We start from the raw sequence: 21,549 nt of genomic DNA, 5'->3' as shown, positions 1-21,549 counted from the left end.
TTTCTAGTGTTTTGCTACTGGTTTTTGATCTTAGTCCATAAGAAGACTGAGAGAGTTTCTGTTTTTTACTTGGTGTTTCCGGTGTTTCGTTACTTTTACGTTTTGCCATTTCTAGACAATGATTAAAACATAAAGATGTCAACATTAAATCCCAGAGAAAATTGGACATGTCAGAGAAAATTACAGATAAGGGAGAAAATTACAGAAAAGAGAAAATTGGAGATGCCAGAGAAAATTACAAATAAGGAAAAATTACAGAAAATTGGACATGCCAGAGAAAATTTGATATGCCAGAGAAAATTGGACATTAAAAATTAAATGTCAGAGAAAATCAACACAGCATCATAAACATGGGACAAAAATTTTCAATAATTGTTAAAATTACATATAGAAGTAAACATACCAAAGAAAATGAATGATAGAAAAAAGTAAACATGGCAAGCGAAAGAAAATTTCCATTCCACAATTAACAAGATAAAATAAACAAAGTAATGTAAACATGCCACTGAGAATTACACCATATTGAAACCAAGAATTGAACAAAATAAACATACCAGAGAAAAATACACATTCCGGAGAAAATTACACATTCTTGAGAAAATTTCCATTCTAGAGAAAATTTCAATTCATAATATTAAAATGCAAGAGAAATTTACATACACAACTAGAGAAAATTAACCATGATAGAGACACTCACGGGAGGAAAGTGGTGTGATGTGATGTGGTCAGAGAAAATTATAAATACCAGAGAAACTTAGACAGGGGCAAGAGAGTAATAGACATTGCAGAGAAAAATACATATTCCAGAGAAATTTACAAAGCAGAGAAATTCATAAACAAAATCACAGAAACATGTTCAAGAATAAGATCAAAATTCAGAGAAATAACTTTTTCTCAAAATACACATGGCAGAGAAAATTCAAAGAAGAAACATTCATTCCAGTCCATAATATTAAAATTCTAGAGAAAATAAAAAATGAGAGAGACACACAAGGGAGGAAAGTGATGTGATGTGGTCAAAGAAAATTATAAATACCAGAGAAACTTAGACAGAGGCAAGAGAGTAATAGACATTCCAGAGAAAGATAGACATTCCAATTAAAAATACATATTACAGAGAAATTTATAGAGTAGGGAAATTTATAAACAAAATTACAGAAACATGTTCAAGAATAAGATAAAAACACAAAAAATTATTTTTGTGAAAATAAACATGCCAGAGAAAATTGAAAGAAGAAACATACATCAAGCAAAAATCAGAGAAATTCAAATGCCAGAGAAATTTATAGATAAAATCACACAAACATGTTCAAGAATAAGTTCAAAACACACAGAAATATCTTTTTCCAAATTCAGGTAGCTTTTTATTACGAAATTGAAACCCTAATTTATGGAAGGTTATTATAAAATGCTATTAACTGTGCTTCCAGAGAAAATCTAGTTGTATTGTAGAAAAATTGATCAGAGTTAGGATGAAACTTGAATGACGAGCTGATATGGCCCGAGATGAAGATGCGACGTGACGAAGATGGACTAAGATGATGATGAGCAGTGAAAACGAAGCTTTAACCTAGGTCAGATAAATTTGTGAGGAAGGAATGTGAATGATTTTTGGAGAAGATAACGAAGCTCTAATGTCGATGGTGCAGATGATGTTGAAACCCTAATTTTGCTGTTCTCCTGTTCGTGAAGATGCTGGATGTTTGGAATGGAACTCAGACGTCGGAATGAGTTTCGTTTCTGTGTTGATTTTGGCAAGGGTATTTTGGTCCACAAAATAATTAAAAACGCAAGCCAAGTTGTTCAGGGACCTGATACATCACTATTTTTTGGGTGTCCTTTATGCTTTAAATTATTATTATTAGGGACCTTAAAAAAAATTCCCCATTTTATATTGTATTTCAAGCTGATAGAACAGGTTAATAATGTCATTTTTAAGTAACAATCATATTCTAAAACTTTTAATTGTTCCTTTATACAATAATAATAAAATTAAAAAATGCTAGAAATTACCTAAATTAATAAGGAACATTTACACACAAGTTTTAATTTATGAACTTATATTCTGTTAAGTCATAACTAAGAATTTTTAGACATTCAAATCCGATTAAAATTTTTAATAATTGGAATTGTCCTCCAAATAATGATTGTTCATCATTTATAATTATCTATAAAGGAACATGATAATTTGACATTTATTTTGATTTTTCAAATTTTAAAATATCAGCTTTCAAATTGAAAAAACTAAAAAAATATATGTGCAATTTGGAAAAAAAAAAAATTTGAATTATTTTTTTGTGCAAAACTAAAAATTTTGTGTTTATAAAGGAACATGATGATGGAACATTGATGTGCAAAACTGGGAAAAAAAACTTTAAAAATGAAAAAATTGATAATGTTTTCAGTTTTAAAACAGAAAAAAATAGATAATGTTCTCAATTTTATTGGATAATTGAATCAAACTAATAAGTAGAAGGGTAAAAATATTTAATTTTATACTCTATTTTTTTATCAGTTAATGAAACAATTATCTGGAACATTATTATGGAAAATTGATAATGCTCTTAATTTTAAAAATTGGAAAAAACTGATAATATTCTCAGTTTTACTAAATAGGACTTATTGGTTCAAAAAATCTTAGATAAGATCTAAACTACCATAACATTTATAAACAAGACTTTTTGGTAATTAACTCAATTATTAATTGAAATAAATTTATGACAATATTCAAAATTATTAATTAATTTGATAATTTATTCATAAAATTAGTTATTTGTTATGAAATTAGAAACTTTAAAAAGCGAGATGTGATTTCTGAAACTATAAAAGACAAATCCTATTTTAAGCAAATATCAAGAGATGCATTTATAATTTATTCTAATTACATTAAGTTTGTTTATTTATTTTTATCGGCACCAAAGTGTTTGGATCAAACCCCTATTAATTTACAAGGGTACATAAGTCCTCAGTGAGAAGTTTTTCGCAAGTGCACCACGGTTAATTTAAGAATTTTCTCCTAATTTGTTAGCCCCAAAGAATTGTTTTCACTAAAGAGGTAAGTTTCTTTAAAATTTTAATTCACTTAATATCTTTTTACAATATGTAAAAAAGTTAATTTAGTAGCTTATTAGCTTATTGGATTATATTATTTATCTATTTTTTTTTACGTATTTTCGTAATAAACAAAAAAATCAACTTATAAGCCATATCTAAAACAAAACTTTGTTCATCAATAATTCATTATTAATATAAATGAAAAAATAATGATATCATATTTCTTTACATTGAAATATATATATTTCTTTATTTATTATTATAATTTTACATTATTTATATTAATTCGGTCACTTTAACCTTACTAAGCGAGATCAACTATAAGAGAGGCGAGTGTAATTTACCTAAAACAATATGACTCTGTTTTTGTAATTTTGTAAACTTGAGAGGGGTTGGTATAAATGTCACAGGTTAGGGTTAGGGTTCCTCTTCTTCTCATAGTTTCCCATTCAACCAGAAAAAGTGCCTCATCCTCTCCTCTCAGACGTAGACGACGAAGTTACTCCGGCGAATTGCTCCGGCACTCCAATTACTCCCTTCTTCCCCACTCTTGTCACTCCCAATTTTTCTGTCAATCAATAAAGTAAATTTTCTCTTTTTCTTCAATTTCTGAAATCAATTCACGAAACTTGATTGAAGAACACCCCTGCATGATTTCCAGAACCGTCATGCTGAACCCACCAGTTTATTTTTATTTTATTTTATTTATTTTCATTTGAAAGTTTGAATCTTGAAGCCCTAAGTTTAAGGATGTATTATCACTACTGTGTATTCGTTTTTTGTGTTTGGTTTAAATTTCGTAATTTGATTTGATTTCTCTCTGTTTATTCAATTGATGCAATTTAACTGATTATGTGTATTGTGAATTGTTATACCCTGTAGTTGAAGAATTTGATACGGATAGGTAATTTTTTTCTCTGGGTGTAATTGTAATACCTAAATTTTTATTTATGTAATATTTTTAATATATTTATGATGTAATTATGGTATCACGGTTGGAATTGACATTGTGGATTTTATAGTTGTTTAGTTCATTGATTTTATGAATCCCTCTTTGTCAGTCTAAGTGCCTTTTAATGTTTACACTTGATAATTTCAACTAGTAATTACATAAGTGAATAAAGGAAGATTAATATACTTGACAAAAGTACGAGGACAAAAACATGATTAGTGTACTTGGTTATGCAGATTTGATTTGGTACCCAACTTTCTTGGTGTTTAATCGTCTTTATCTGTTTCACTTTCTTGCACTCCCTCTCTGTCCTAAGCTAGCAATTAATGAATCCCACCGAGTTCATCAAATTCACCAAAGACCAGCTGGTTGAAATAATTTCCAATGGCCTAATGTTCTCACTTTTGTAGTATTTTTCCTGTAACATTTTAGGAAGTTTTTAACCACGTTCAAATACTTGATTATAATCAAATGGGTAGAAGTTGTTAATCGTCTTGAATTTCTGAACAGTAAATTGACAAAATAGTTCCCTGATAAAAATTCTTTTGAATGTCTATCAGCATGATTATTTGGTCAATTGACCATCTGCTTTTCAAAGTTTTACATTTTTTCTCCCCATTTTATCAACTCATAATACTTCCAATTAGTTTTAGTTTTATTTTTATTTTTATTTTTATTTTTATTTTTATTGTTATTAATATTTTTTATTTGTAATTGTTGTTACCTGTTTGTGATTATATAGTTGCCTGCTTTGGTGTATCAATAAGAAGTTGAATGAGTTAAATATTTCTGGTATGATTATGCCAATACATTCGCATGGGGTTGCATGTATTCGTGACATATATATATATATATATATTTCTTTATTTATTATTATAATTTTATACTATTTGTATTAATTCGGTCACTTTAACATAACTAAAAGCGAGAGATCAACTATTGGAGAGGTCAGTGTAAATTACCTAAAACAAAATGACTCTGTTTTTGTAATTTTATAAACTTGAGGGGGTTGGTGTAAATGTCACAAGTTAGGGTTAGGGTTAGGGTTAGGGTTAGGGTTAGGGTTAGGTTCCTCTTCTTCTCATGGTATTCCATTCAACCAGAAGAAAGAAGTGCCTCATCCTCTCCTCTCAGACGTAGATGACGAAGTTACTCTGGTGAATTGCTCCGGTAGTCCAATTACTCCCATCGTTCCCACTCTCATCACTCCCAAATTTTCTGTCAATCAATAAGGTAATTTTCTCTCCTCAATTTCTGAAATAAATCCACAAAACTTGATTGCAGAACACCCCTGCATGCTTTCCATAACTGTCATGCTGAACCCACCAGTTTATTCTATTTTATTTTTTTATTTTCATTTGAAAGTTTGAATGTTGAAGCCCTAAGTTTAATGGTGTATTATCACTACTGTGTATTCATTTTTTGTGTTTGGAATAATTTTCGTAATTTGATTTCTCTCCGTTTATTCAATTGATGCAATTTAACTGATTATGTGTATTGTGTATTGTTATACCTTGTAGTTGAAGAATTTGATACGGATAGGTAATTTTTTTCTCTGGGGGTAATTGTAATACCTAAATTTTTATTTATGTAATATTTTTAATATATTTATGATGTAATTATGGTATCACGGTTGGAATTGACGTTGTGGATTTTATAGTTGTTCAGTTCATTGATTTGTATGAATCCCTCTTTGTCAGTCTAAGTGCCTTTTAATGTTTACACTTGATAATTTCAACTAGTAATTACATAAGTGAATAAAGGAAGATTAATATACTTGACAAAAGTACGAGGACAAAAACATGATTAGTGTACTTGGTTATGCAGATTTGATTTGCTACCCAACTTTCTTGGTGTTTTAATCATCTTTATCTGTTTCACTTTCTTGCACTCCCTCTCTGTCCTAAGCTAGCAATTAATGAATCCCACTGAGTTCATCAAATTCACCATAGACCAGCTGGTTGAAATAATTTCCAATGGCCTAATGTTCTCACTTTTGCATTATTTTTCCTGTAACATTTTAGGAAGTTTTTAACCACATTCAAATACTTGATTACAATCAAATGGGTAGAAGTTGTTAATCGTCTTGAATTTCTGAACAGTAAATTGACAAAATAGTTCCCTGATAAAAATTCCATTTGAATGTCTATCAGCATGATTATTTGGTCAATTGACCATCTGCTTTTCAAAGTTTTACATTTTTTCTGCCCATTTTATCAACTCATATAATACTTCTAATTAGTTTTTTTTTTTTTAATTTTTTTTGTTATTAATATTTTTTATTTGTAATTGTTGTTACCTCTCTGTGATTATATAGTTGCCTGCTTTGGTGTATCAATAAGAAGTTGAACGAGTTAAATATTTATGGTATGATTATGACAATACATTCGCAAGGGGTTGCATGTATTCGTGACATATATATATATATATATTTCTTTATTTATTATTATAATTTTATACTATTTGTATTAATTCGGTCACTTTAACCTAACTAAAAGCGAGAGATCAACTACTGGAGAGGTCAGTGTAAATTACCTAAAACAAAATGACTCTGTTTTTGTAATTTTATAAACTTGAGGGGGGTTGGTGTAAATGTCATAGGTTAGGGTTAGGGTTAGGGTTAGGTTCCGCTTCTTCTCATGGTGTTCCATTCAACCAGAAGAAAGAAGTGCCTCATCCTCTCCTCTCAGACGTAGACGACGAAGTTACTCCTGTGAATTGCTCTAGTAGTCCAATTACTCCCATCGTCCCCACTCTCATCACTCCCAAATTTTTTGTCAATCAATAAAGTAATTTTCTCTCTTCAATTTCTGAAATGAATCCACGAAACTTGATTGCAGGACACCCCTGCATGATTTCCAGAACCGTCCTGCTGAACCCACCAGTTTATTTTATTTTATTTTATTTTTTTGTTTTCATTTGAAAGTTTGAATCTTGAAGCCCTAAGTTTAATGGTGTATTATCACTACTGTGTATTCAATTTTTGTGTTTGGTATAATTTTCGTAATTTGATTTGATTTGATTTCTCTTTGTTTATTCAATTGATGCAATTTAACTGATTATGTGTATTGTGTATTGCTATACCCTGTAGTTGAAGAATTTGATACGGATAGGTAATTTTTTTCTCTGGGGGTAATTGTAATACCTAAATTTTTATTTATGTAATATTTTTAACATATGCATCACGGTTGGAATTGACGTTGTAGATTTTAGAGTTGTTTAGTTGATTGATTTGTATGAATCCCTCTTTGTCAGTCTAAGTGCCTTTCAATGTTTACACTTGATAATTTCAACTAGTAATTACATAAGTGAATAAAGGAAGATTAATATACGTGACAAAAGTACGAGGACAAAAACATGATTAGTGTACTTGGTTATGTAGATTTGATTTGGTACCCAACTTTCTTGGTGTTTAATCGCCTTTATCTCTTTCACTTTCCTGCACCCCCTCTCTGTCCTAAGCTAGCAATTAATGAATCCCACCGAGTTCATCAAATTCACCAAAGACCAGCCGGTTGAAATAATTTCCAGTGGCCTAATGTTCTCACTTTTGTAGTATTTTTCCTGTAACATTTTAGGAAGTTTTTAACCACGTTCAAATACTTGATTGCAATCAAATGGGTAGAAGTTGTTAATCGTCTTGAATTTCTGAACAGTAAATTGACAAAATAGTTCCCTGATAAAAATTCTTTTGAATGTCTATCAGCATGATTATTTGGTCAATTAACCATCTGCTTTTCAAAGTTTTACATTTTTTCTGCCCATTTTAGCAACTCATATAATACTTCCAAATAGTTTTTTATTTTTATTTTTATTTATTGTTATTAATATTTTTTGTTTGTAATTGTTGTTACCTCTTTGTGATTATATAGTTGCTTGCTTTGGTGTATCAATAAGAAGTTGAATGAGTTAAATATTTCTGGTATAATTATGCCAATACATTCGGAAGGGCTTGCATGTATTCGTGACATATATATATATATATATATTTTTTTTTCTTTATTTATTATTATAATTTTATACTATTTGTATTAATTCGGTCACTTTAACCTAACTAAAAGCGAGAGATCAACTACTGGAGAGGTCAATTTAAAGTACCTAAAACAAAATGACTCTGTTTTTGTAATTTTATAAACTTGAGGGGGGTTTGTGTAAATGTCACAAGTTAGGGTTAGGGTTAGGGTTAGGTTCCTCTTCTTCTCATGGTCTTCCATTGAACCAGAAGAAAGAAGTGCCTCATCCTCTCCCCTCAGACGTAGACGACGAAGTTACTCCCATGAATTGCTCCGGCAGTCCAATTACTCCCATCGTACCCACTCTCATCACTCCCAAATTTTTTGTCAATCAATAAAGTAATTTTCTCTCTTCAATTTCTGAAATGAATCCACGAAACTTGATTGAAGAACACCCCTGCATGATTTCGAGAACCGTCATGCTGAACCCAAGGGTCTTCTCACCTCTTCATTAGAAGCATGCTAGGGTTTCAATTTTTAACTAATAGAATGATTCCCGAGTTAGTTTTGTATTCTTGAGTAGTTTGATATATTTCAGTCCATGAAATTAATGCTCTATTAAAATCCATGTTTTGAATGTGTTAAGTTAAATTCCTATTCATATTTTGTTTCATGGTTAATAACTCATGTTTGAACTAAGTTGGAAGTATCACTATAAAACCTTCAAAAGGGTTAGTGTTTGCATGATTTTATAAACTTTGAGTACATTATTGTTAGCCTTCTATGAAATCAAAATAAATGATTATTTAATTTATTTAGGATTTTCACGTCAAACATTAAAAAATATATTTTATGGCATATTAAAACACTAATAGTATAAACATACAATCACAGTTATTTAGAAAATATGATTAAAAAATAATCACACTTATTTAAAAAAATACGATTAAAAATAAATACTATCACACTTACTCAAATTAAGTGTGATTAAAATATCAATGTAATATTTTTTTTTAATCACACTTCCAATAAAAATGAGATAGCTTTTTGTAGTAGTGTTATTTTGTTTATTGATTAATATGCGATTAAAAGTAAGGTTCGAGTTTATGTAAACGATGCAATTTAGGAAACGATATAAATGAAGAAATAATTCTAAGGAAGGAAATAATGCAAAATCTGACTTGATGAAGATTAAACAACAAATCATTGACAGAAAACACAATAGCAGGGGATGAATCATTTACTCACGTTGCAATTCTTACTTTTATAAGCTCACAGACTTCCTCTAGATTTGGTTGCACCCCATTAAACACGATATCTTTTCTCAATTTCCAAATAGACCACAAAATTGCAATTGGGGTGGCATTCCTAATTCTTTATTCTAGCTTTTTCATATGAGTCCCAGCCCAAAACTGTAGCAGACTTACCACTACCTAGGACATGGTGTCACTTGTGATGTTAAATAGATGGTTTTGATTGAGTTTTAAAAGAATATTGAAAAACACTTTGAAGGTTTGGCGTGTTCTGGAGGCTTGGGGTTTGCTTGCACCATTCAAATCATCAAGTCTATCTTTTCCCTCCTACTTCACAAGCAAACCTCAAGCCTCAAGAACACGCCAAACCTTCAAAGTGTTCTTCAATATTCTTTTAAAACTCAAGAACACGCCAAGCCTTCAAAGATAGACTTGATGGTTCGAATGGTGCAAGTAAACCCCAAGCCTCAAGAACACGCCAGACCTTCAAAGTGTTCTTCAATATTCTTTTAAAACTCAATCAAAACCATCTATTTAACATCACAAGTGACACCATGTCCTAGGTAGTGGTAAGTCTGCTGCAATTTTGAGCTGGGACTCATGAAAAAGCTAGAATAAAGAATTTGGAATGCCACCCCAATTGCAATTTTGTGGTCTATTTGGAAATTGAAAAAAGATATTGTGTTTAATGGGGTGCAGCCAAATCTGGAGGAAGTCTGTGAGCTTATAAAAGTAAGAATTGCAACGTGGGTAAATGATTCATCCCCTGCTATTGTGTTTTCTGTCAATGATTTGGTGTTTAATCTTCATCAAGTCAAATTTTGCATTATTTCCTTATTTAGAATTATTTCTTCATTTATATCGTTTCCTAAATTGCATCGTTTACATAAACTCGAACCTTACTTTTAATTGCATATTAATCAATAAACAAAATAACACTACTACAAAAAGCTATCTCATTTTTATTGTAAGTGTGATAAAAAAAAAAAATTACATTGATATTTTAATCACATTTAATTTGAGTGAGTGATAGTATTTATTTTTAATCGCATTTTTTTAAATAAGTGTGATTATTTTTTAATCATATTTTCTAAATAACTGTGATTGTATGTTGTTTATACTAATAGTGTAGTTTTATGTTTGTTATTTAGCTGTTGTTAGGGCCTGGGGTTTGCCCCTTGTATTCTTGTAATTTCTCTTGTTTTATTTTATGACTTAATTCACCAAAAAAAATTGTAGCTTAACGATATTATTTTAATTTAAGCACCTCATTTAAGGTTTTCTAAATCACCCGAGTGTTCAATTCTCAAGTCCAAAAGGATGAATTTGAATTCCCTTTGATTTTTTTCCCATTTCTCTTTCTTTCTCTAAATTTTTCTTCTAGCAACCAAGAAGAAAGTTCCTCTCTAATTCTCCCCGTCATTCTCCATCCATCTCTCTTTTGTTCTAGGAACTAATTAACTTAGGCAACAAATTGTTTCGTTAGCTTAAGTGGTCAAGTCTAATTCAAACTAATCTTGTTTAATCTCTAAGAAGGAGAATTTACCAGGTACTTGTTGCTTAACGATATTATTTTAACTTAAGCACCTCATTTAAGAGTTTTTTTTTTTTTTCTAAATCACCTATGTGTGTTCAATTCTCATTCCCAAAAGGATGACTTTGTATTCCCTTTGATTTTCTTTTTATTTCTCTTTCTTTTCTCTAACTCTCTTCTAGCTCTCAAGAAGAAAGTTTCTCTCTAACTTTCTCTGTCATTCTCTGTCTATCTATCTGTTGTTCTAGCGACTAATTACCTTAGGCAACTAATTGTTTCATTAGCTTAAGTAGCCAAGCTTAACTAAAACTAATCTTGCTTAGACTAAGGCAGAGTTATTTAACGACATTATTTTAACTTAAGCACCTCATTTAAGGTTTTCTAAATCACCCGAGTGTTCAATTCTCAAGTCCAAAAGGATTAATTTGAATTCCCTTATGATTTTCTTCCTATTTCTCTAACTTTCTCTTTTAGCTCTCAAGAAGACAGCTTCTTTTTAACTCTCTCCGCCCTTCTCCATCCTTCTCTCTTTTGTTCTAGAAACTAATTAGCTTAGGCATCTAATTGTTTCAACAGCTTAAGTGGCCAAGTTTAACGAAAGCTAATCTTGCTTAGCCGCTATGAAAGAGAATCTATCGAGAGTACTTGTAGCTTTACGATATTAGTTTAATTTAGGCGGCTCATTTAATGTTTTCTAAATCACCCAAGTGTGCAATTCTCAAGTCCAAATGGATGAATTTGAATTCCCTTTGATTTCCTTCCTATTTCTCTTTCTTTTCTCTAACTTTATCTTCTAGCTCTCAAGATGAAAGTTTCTCTCTAATTCTCTCCGTCGTTCTCCATCCATCTCTGTTTTGTTCTAGGAACCAATTAGCTTAGGCAACTAATTGTGTCGTTAGCTTAAGTGGCCAAATTTAACTCAGACTAATCTTGCTTAGCCTCTAAGAAAGAGAATTTACCGGGTGCTTGTAGCTTAACGATATTAGTTTAACTTAAGAACCTCATTTGAGGTTTTCTAAATCGCCCAAGTGTTCAATTATCAAGTCCAAAACTTAGTTGCAGGAATCGTCCCAACATGTGACGAATCTTAGTAAGAAACGCGATTCCGCGTTTCTTAGAAAGAAACGTGTAGGAATCGCGTTTCCGTAGAGAGAGAAACGCGATCCTAGCCAAGATGGGATCGCTGGTGAAGAACAAAAACCCTAGGAGAGAGAGACAGAGGAGAGAGAGTGTGAAGGAAGAGAGTGAGAAGACAAACCTTCAACTCCAGTCGTCGTCGTCGTCGTCGAACATCCAGTTGACTCGTCGCTTCAAGGCCATTCCTTCACGAGCTGCCTGCTCCTGGACTTTCGACATCGATGATCGACCTTCGATCTGCTCTCGCGATCTGCTCGCGATCTACTCCTCGTCGCTCTCGCCTTCGATTGCCATGGCCATCGCCTTCGATTTGCTCACCTCCGTCTCTTCTTCTTCTTCTCTCTCTCTCTCTCTCTCTCTCTCTCTCTTCGATTTGTCTTCCCTGTCTTCCCTGTCTTCCCTCCTCCCGTTTCTAACATATAATAAATATAATAAATAATATAATTTGTTATATAAATAATATAATTTGTTATATAATAATAATGTAATAATATAATAAATAATATAATTTGTTATATAAATAATATAATTTGTTATATAATAATATAATAAATCTAATTAAATCAAACATAATAAAAAAAATCTAATAAGATTTATAAAATAAATCATTATTTTACTATTTTTTTTTTTATTATTTTACTGTTTTTTAACATATTTTATTATTTTACTATTTTTTATTTATAATATATATCAATTAAAAATTAAAAAATATATATAAATAAATTAAAAACATTATCTATAAAAATAATACTTAAGATAAAAATAATAAATATATTTAAAAATAATTATTTAACTCACCTTTATATAATAAATATATTTTAGAAATAACTATTAAATATATATATATATATATTACCGCTTCTCGAGGCGCTCCCAACCTAAGAACCTTCTATCAGCTCACGCTTCCCCGCTCCCGCTCCTGCCCCCGCTCCCGCTCCTGCTTCGTGCAACTAAGGTCCAAAAGGATGAATTTGAATCCTATTTCTCTTTCTTTTCTCTAACTTTCTCTTCTAGCTCTCAAGAAGAAAGGTTGTCTCTAACTCTCTCCGTCCTTCTCCGTCTTTCTTTCTTTTGTTCTAGGAACTTATTACCTTGGGCAACTAGTTGTTTCATTAGTTTAAATGGTCAAGTTTAAGTCAAATTAATCTTGCTTAGCCTCTAAGAAATAGAATTTACCGAGTAATTGTGGCTTAACGACATTATTTTAACTTAAGCACCTCATTTAAGGTTTTCTAAATCACCTAAGTGTCCAATTGTCAAGCGCAAAGGATGAATTCGAATTTCCTTTGACTTTCTTCTTATTTCTCACTCTCTTCTTTAATTTTCTATTCTGGCTCTCAAGAAGAAAATTTCTCTCTAACTCTCCCAGTCGCTCTCTGGCCATCTCTCTTTTGTTCTAGGAACTAATTAGCTTAGGCAACTTATTGCGTCATTAGCTTAAGTGCCCAAGTTTAACTCAAACTAATCGTGCTTAGCCTCTAAGAAAGACAATTTACTGAGTAATTGTAGTTTAACGATATTAGTTTAACTTAAGCACCTCATTTAAGGTTTTCTAAATCGCCCACGCGTTTAGTTCTCAAACCGAAAAGAATGAACTTGAATTCACTTTGATTTTCTTTTTCTTTCTCGTTCTTTTCACTGACTTTATCTTCTAGCTCTCAAGAAGAAAGTTTCTCTCTAACTCTCCCTGTCCATCTCCGTCTATCTATCCGTTGTTCTAGGGACTAATTACCTTAGGCAACTAATTGTTACGTTAACTTAAGTAGCCAAGTTTAACTCAAACCCATCTTGCTTAGCCTCTAGCATATAGAATTTACTGAGTAATTGTAGCTTAAAGTGTTCCTCTCTGTTTTTTTTTTTGGGCATTGGAGCTCCATGGTGTTTCCTTTTTTAATGTTGGTAGCTTGCCTTTTTCCTGTTCCATTTGAATGTCTATCAGCATGATTATTTGGTCAATTGACCATCTGCTTTTCAAAGTTTTACATTTTTTCTGCCCATTTTATCAGCTCATATAATACTTCCAATTAGTTTTTTATTTTTATTTTTATTTATTGTTATTAATATTTTTTGTTTGTAATTGTTGTTACCTCTTTGTGATTATATAGTTACCTGCTTTGGTGTATCAATAAGAAGTTGAATGAGTTAAATATTTCTGGTATAATAATGCCAATACATTCGCAAGGGGTTGCATGTATTTGTGACACACATATATATATATATATATATATTTCTTTATTTATTATTATAATTTTATACTATTTGTATTAATTCGGTCACTTTAACCTAACTAAAAGCGAGAGATCAACTATTGGAGAGGTCAATTTAAATTACCTAAAACAAAATGACTCTGTTTTTGTAATTTTATAAACTTGAGGGGGGTAGGTGTAAATGTCACAAGTTAGGGTTAGGGTTGGGGTTAGGTTCCTCTTCTTCTCATGGTATTCCATTCAACTAGAAGAAAGAAGTGCCTCATCCTCTCCGCTTAGACATAGATGACGAAGTTACTTCGGTGAATTGATCCGGTAGTCCAATTACTCCCATTGTCCCCACTCTCATCACTCCCAAATTTTCTGTCAATCAATAAAGTAATTTTGTCTCTTCAATTTCTGAAATAAATCCACGAAACTTGATTGCAGAACACCCCTGCATGATTTCCAGAACTGTCATGCTGAACCCACCAGTTTATTCTATTTTATTTTTTTATTTTCATTTGAAAGTTTGAATATTGAAGCCCTAAGTTTAATGGTGTATTATCACTACTGTGTATTCATTTTTTGTGTTTGGTATAATTTTCGTAATTTGATTTGATTTGATTTGATTTGATTTCTCTCTGTTTATTCAATTGATGCAATTTAACTGATTATGTGTATTGTGTATTGTTATACCCTGTAGTTGAAGAATTTGATACGGATAGGTAATTGTTTTCTCTGGGGGTAATTGTAATACCTAAATTTTTATTTATGTAATATTTTTAATATATTTATGATGTAATTATGGTATCACGGTTGGAATTGACGTTGTGGATTTTATAGTAGTTTAGTTCATTGATTTTATGAATCCCTCTTTGTCAGTCTAAGTGCCTTTTAATGTTTACACTTGATAATTTCAACTAGTAATTACATAAGTGAATAAAGGAAGATTAATATACTTGACAAAAGTACGAGGACAAAAACATGATTAGTGTACTTGGTTATGCAGATTTGATTTGGTACCCAACTTTCTTGGTGTTTTAATCGTTTTTATCTATTTCACTTTCCTGCACTTCCTCTGTCCTAAGCTAGCAATTAATGAATCCCACGGAATTCATCAAATTCACCATAGACCAGCTGGTTGAAATAATTTCCAATGGCCTAATGTTCTCACTTTTGCAGTATTTTTCCTGTAACATTTTAGGAAGTTTTAAACCACATTCAAATACTTGATTACAATCAAATGGGTAGAAGTTGTTAATCGTCTTGAATTTCTGAACAGTAAATTGACAAAATAGTTCCCTGATAAAAATTCCATCTGAATGTCTATCAGCATGATTATTTGGTCAATTGACCATCTGCTTTTCAAAGTTTTACATTTTTTCTGCCCATTTTATCAACTCATATAATACTTCCAATTAGTTTTTTTTTTAATTTTTATTGTTATTAATATTTTTTATTTGTAATTGTTGTTACCTCTTTGTGATTATATAGTTGCCTGCTTTGGTGTATCAATAAGAAGTTGAACGAGTTAAATATTTCTGGTATGATTATGCCAATACATTCGCAAGGGGTTGCATGTATTCGTGACATATATATATATATATATATATTTCTTTATTTATTATTATAATTTTATACTATTTGTATTAATTTGGTCACTTTAACCTAACTAAAAGCAAGAGATCAACTACTGGAGAGGTCAGTGTAAATTTTCTAAAACAAAATGACTCTGTTTTTGTAATTTTATAAACTTGAGGGGGGTTGGTGTAAATGTTAGGGTTAGGGTTAGGGTCTTCTCATGGTATTCCATTCAACCAGAAGAAAGAAGTGCCTCATCCTCTCCTCTCAGACGTAGACAATGAAGTTATTGTATTCGTGATTATGCCAATTAGGAGTGTGCAACGGATCTGCCGGCCCACCCCATCCACCTGACCCGACCTGACCAGAGGCCCAACGGACGGATGCGTGACACCTAGCGAACGGGTGCGGGTCTAGAAATACCAATTTCGCGGGTTCGAGTCGGGTCGGGTCGCCAGTGATCCGCCAATTCTATTGATGTACCTGACCCAACTGCCCCCACACAAATTTCCCCTCTTTTTCACCCAGCATTTGCCCCCCCTTTTTTTCATTTCAGGTTTGAGCCCTAGGTTTCGAGTTCGTCTCTCTCAACTCTCTCTCTCTCTCTCTCTCTCACACACACTTGAACGGAGGTGACGAGAATTGATCGGCGACGATCGGCAATTGTGTTCTGTGTCTTCTCTTCGATGATCGGCTAGCAACAGGTAATCTTCTCCTCTTTTTTTCTTTTCTTGTCTTTGATCAGCGACGATCGGCGACTGTGTTTAGGGCTTTGGCTTCTTGTCTTTGTACAAATCTGCTTATTTTTTTAGGGCTTCTATTAATTAATTGGGGCTTTGTTTGTGAACTGTGATGATTTTAATTTCCTAATGTGATGATTTTTTGTTTATTTGATTTTGAACTGTGATGATTTCTGGTATTGAAGGAACTTGATTTTGTAACTGTGTGCTGTGTATTAGTGTTTAAATTTCTGATCAACTTTCTCTAAATTAGTCCAAAAATTAATTTGATTTCTTTGCTATGTATGTGTGTATATGTATAAATATGCTTATATAATTTGTGGATTTTGGTTGCAGATATTTGGGTTTGAGAATACAGATATTCAAATTCCTCTAAATTAGTCCATAACGATCTGATTTCTCTGATATGTATGGATATACGTATATATGTACAAATAGGCTTATATAATTTGTGGGTTTGGGGTATAGATTTTTGGGTTTGAGCATATAGAGCCCCAAGCTTGAATTCAATGTGATATCTTCAGCTTCCTCTAAATTCATTACCCTCGTCAATGTGATATGTTGAAAATGTTTTTTTTTTGAGGAAGTGTACATTTGAATTATGTTGAAAATTCGTAAAATTTTCAACCGCCAAACTGAATCGTATCCATCCGCCAATCCGCCAATCTGCATCCGCCGGATTGGCGGACAGATGCGGATTGATTTTCTTCAATTTGCCAATTTGGCAGACGGATGGCGGATTAGGGGTTTCGTGGCCGCAACCGATCCGCGCCCACCCCTAATGCCAATACATTCGCAAGGGGTTGCATGTATTCGTGACATTGGGTGCCATTGATGGTTTTCATTTTAACTTTATTATTTTTAACAGATTTGATAATTAAAAGCTATTTTTTAATTTATTTTTTTCCCTTTCTTTACATTGCAGGTGTGAGGCTGTTGGGAAGAATTTGTTGCTGGTTGCTGTTGCTTGGGAAGAATTTGCTGCTTCTTGTTGATTATTTTGTGCTGCTACCCGCCTCTTCTTTGTGCTTCTGTTGTTGAATCTAGACCAAAATGGGTATGAAGCTATTCGAGGGCGGCGATGGTTCGGACGAAGATATATCAAAGATCGAAGTCAACAAAGAGTTCGCTCGTCGCTATGAGCACAACAAGAAGCGAGAGGACTTGCAGAAGCTTGAGGAGTTGAAGAAGAAAGGCCTTGTTGAAGACTCCTCAGATAGCAAGTCTGACGACGAAGCATCTTCTGATGAATCAGACGAAGATGAGTTAATTAATCCGAAGAATTTGGAGTTCTTAAATGCGTTGATTAAGGTTAAGAACCAAGACCCAAAACTGAAAAACAAAGAGGCTAAGCTATTCGAGTCCGAAAATGAAGAAGAAGAAGAAGAGCAAGGGAAACGAGAGGAAGGACAACAAGATAAGAAGGGGAAGCCAATGTATTTGAAGGATGTGGCAGCGAGGCACTTGATTGAGGAGGGGCCAGAATTTGAAGAGAAGGTAGACAAGTTGAGAGTGAAGAACTATTCGGAGGAGCAAGAGGAGTTCAGGAGGGCTTTCCTGGAGGTGGCTGAGGAGGCTTTGGATGGTGATGATGATGGAGAATTGTTGAGGTTGAAAGAGAGTAAAAGTATGGGGGATGAGGATGATAGCGATGCTGGTGAGGTTCAGAAGAAATTGGATGAGTATTTTGGCAAAGATGACCATTTGAATGAGAATGAAATGTTTTTGAAGAAGTATTTTAGGAACAAGATGTGGGTTGATGAGGGTAAGGGCAAGAAGGCATTGGATGATGTGGTTTCAGATTTTTCAGAGGATGAGGAGGAGATTGAGAAGCAAGAGGATTATGAAAGGGAGTATAATTTTAGGTTTGAGGAGAATGCGGGGGATAGGGTGTTGGGTCATTCACGGTTTGTAGAGGGATCAGTGAGGAAGAAAACTAATGCTCGGAAGTTGCAGAGGAAGAGCAAGGAGGAGAGGATGGCACAAGCTGAATTCGAGAGGAAGGAGGAATTGAAGCATTTGAAGAATTTGAAGAAGAAAGAAATGAGGGAGAAACTTAGGAAGATAAGGGATACTGCGGGGATTGATGAAAATTGGGTTTGCCTATTGGATGAGGATGATCTGGAAGAGGAATTTGATCCCGAGGAGCATGATAGAAAGATGAAAGAAGCATTTAATGATGATTACTATCATGCGGATGATGCAGACACTGAGTTTGGGAGTGATAGGGATGAAGATGGTGATGAGTTCGAAAAACCAGATTTTGATAAAGAAGATGAGTTGCTTGGACTTCCAAAAGGTTGGGATGATACGTCTGTTTCTGGTGATGGGTTCTTAGCTGCAAGGGAACGAAACTTAAAGCGCAGGGCAAAAAATGAAGGTCACCATGAACAGATAGAAGAAGAAGTGCCTGAAGAGGATAAGAGGAAGAAAAAGCCAAAAGTGTCTAAGCTGGAGAAGGAAATCCTTGTTAAAGAATTGGAGGAGTACTATAAATTGGACTACGAGGATACAGTAGGGGACTTGAAGACAAGGTTTAAGTACAGAGATGTTGGTGCTAAACGATATGGACTAACTACTGAGGAGATTTTAATGCTGGATGAGAAGGAGTTGAACCAGTATGTTTCCTTGAAGAAACTTGCTCCTTATAGGGAGAAGGAATGGAAGGTGCCCAGAAATCAGGTGTTGAACCAAAAACAGAGGAATAAGCTGCTTCTTCAAGGCAAGATATTGAATGACAAGAAAATTGGTAAGAACTTGAAAATTGATGATAAGAAATCAACTACAGTGGCAGTTTACAAGGAAAAGGAGAAAGCACAAGTGAAGGAATCAAATGGTGATATGAGCAATCTATCTAGGCGAAGCAAGAGAAGGCATCGTCAAGCTGAACTTAAACTATCAACATCGAGGCTTATGGCATATGGAAAAATCCCCTCCAAATCTAAGAGTAAAAAGAAGCACTGAACATTACCCATGGTTGAGGCAGAGGTCCCATAGAAGGTAATCTCTTGCAAGAACTTGTTTGTGGTTGTCACGATATGCCCTTTTTTCTTCTTCCCTCCTCCCCTTCTTTGGTGGCTTTTGTGAATACATCTTCATCTACTGTTGTTTTCCGAGTATCAAAGAGCATAATGTTTGTATTCTTTAAATGTTGAAAATCCTAAATGCCCAAAAGAATGTGCAATCTCTAGATATTAAAAAATTTCACAGTACCAATTTAAACCTGAATAACCCAAATTGAACTCCAGTAAACCCATACCTCAACCTGATCCGCAACCCTAAAATAATAAGATGCTGTGATGTGGGAAAAATAAAAAGTAGAGGGAGGTAAGAGGGCCGGGCTTGATGGTTGATGGTGATACGTTAATTGCTCGGTGTGGTGCTTTCTTGATGGTCTCTTGCTTTGTGTGTGGAATCCTTCTCTTGTGATTCATCTGTTGAATTTAAAAAATTTTTTTTTTTTTGGGTGGTAAACTTGTGGTTATTTGGAGGATGGTTGATTTGGTTGGTTGCAATGGTGAACATGGTCTTGGTTGATGGTTGATTTGGTGGTGGGGGAGGCTGAGGTTTGGTTGATTGAGGGTGGGGGTGGCAGGGGAAGGTTGGGTGAGGGTGAGGGTGAGGGTGAGGTGGTGGTTAGGATGCACTGAAGGGAACATTAGGATCTCATGTTACTAGAAAGAACATATTACTTTTGCAAGAATTTCTGGATATGTTGAACAATATGATATACATTCCCTGCAAGTAACAGTTTTTTGAGTCTCTGTCGTATATCTGAGAAATGTTACTGCTATATAAATGGTAGTTATGTTTTAGTGTTATAACAAGTGATATTTACAAAGGATGTGTTTTTTACTAGTGAATGATGAATTGGTAATTTTTTAATCTGCAGGTGTTCGATGTAAGTGCTGCTAATTACAAGTCAGATGGCATGAGTAACTTCTAATAGAGATAATTGGTGGATCGGTGAGCGGCATAAGTATGCCTTTAACTAATTTTAGGAGTTGTCTCAGGAGAGAATGAAGTTGAGTTGGAATATATCGGAAAATTTTTGGTCGGTGGTCTTGTTTCATTGTTTCCTTTTTCTTTATCTTCAGTTGTCAAGTGTTAGATTTGTTGTAATTCGTCGTGTCCTCTAGTTAGGCCACGACACTTGGTGGTTATTTAGCTTTTGTGGTTATGATGTTTTTTAGATGGATGCGACACTTTTCTAGCTTTGTAATGTTTTACAAACATCTCAAATGAATTCAGGATATATTTGAAGAAATTCCAGTTGGACATTTTTGTGATAATATAGAACTACTAATTATATAGTATACAAAACATGGAAAGTGTAAGTCACTTCTTATTATTAGATCACTTATTGTGCAAACAATTTATAAAATCAAGTTTTTATAAAAATGTGTAAGTTAAAGAGAAATTCGTGTAAGTTTAGTTATAAAAATTTTGAAATTTACAAAATTACAAAATTTTTGCACAGTTATATAATACATACAGTGATCATCTTCGAAGACCAAAAGGCGACCCGGAACGAACGAGAAGCTTCAATGGCTTATGTCGAGAGAGGTAACCCTAATTCTCTATTTATCTCTCTCTACAAGTCCAACTGGTTTTATTTCTCAACATTGTGCTTTTGTAGTTGTTTGATTGATCTAAATACTGATCTCTCTGTCTTCAAATGATATCGATTCTTTGAATCTAGGGTTCTGTTAATCAGAATATTGTAGAAGTTAACAAATCTGGATTTATTAATCCTTTAATTGGGTGTTTCGTTTGAAAAGTTTGTTTAGATTGCAATCATTCTTATATAATAAATTTTAAGTGATAATTTTTGTTATAATTAGGATTTTATTTAAATAATATTTATCTTGTAGCATGAATTGGATGGCAGTTATTCACAATTGACTATATTTAGGGCTTGTTTGATTGGCATGATTAATAGTAAGGGGTGTAGGATTAACAATTTTTGAGATTAGTGTAAGATCGGTTATTCAGTTGGATTAGTGAGATATCACGCTTGTTTTGCAATATATATGAAAATATATAATCTCAGTCAATTTTGTAGGGTAGAATGGCTATTGGAATCTAATCCGAATAATAAAATTTGTATCTAAGCAATGGAATGTGAGTCCCATACAGTAATAATCCCAATCCTA

The 21,549-nt window shown here is 33.0% G+C and overlaps 1 protein-coding gene across 5 annotated transcripts; it reads left to right on the top strand.

The window, feature by feature from the left end:
* The first annotated feature begins 3,389 nt into the window (after positions 1-3,389).
* Positions 3,390-20,948, top strand: LOC114270663 (uncharacterized). 5 transcript variants are annotated; one of them, XR_014364555.1, is made up of 4 exons: positions 3,390-3,637; positions 17,319-19,393; positions 20,286-20,359; positions 20,874-20,948. XR_014364555.1 is itself a non-coding variant. In XM_028212224.2 (3 exons), exon 2 carries the CDS (start codon positions 17,447-17,449, stop codon positions 19,355-19,357), a length of 1,911 nt encoding a protein of 636 aa, XP_028068025.2. In that variant the 5' UTR covers positions 3,390-3,637; positions 17,319-17,446; the 3' UTR covers positions 19,358-19,393; positions 20,286-20,660. The 5 variants fall into 5 exon arrangements, 4 of the variants coding, with proteins under 4 accessions (XP_028068025.2, XP_082777206.1, XP_028068040.2 ...); XM_028212224.2 differs by lacking the exon at positions 20,874-20,948 and having other exon boundaries at positions 20,286-20,660; XM_082921080.1 differs by lacking the exons at positions 3,390-3,637; positions 20,874-20,948 and adding an exon at positions 5,096-5,239 and having other exon boundaries at positions 20,286-20,660.
* The last annotated feature ends 601 nt before the right edge of the window (positions 20,949-21,549 follow it).

This window comes from Camellia sinensis, chromosome 3 (genome assembly GCF_055761805.1).
Source record: "Camellia sinensis isolate YWXY chromosome 3, ASM5576180v1, whole genome shotgun sequence".
NCBI classification, from domain to species: Eukaryota; Viridiplantae; Streptophyta; class Magnoliopsida; order Ericales; family Theaceae; genus Camellia; species Camellia sinensis.
Note: the sequence above shows the minus strand (reverse complement) of the source record. Positions and strands in the feature narration are given on the sequence as shown.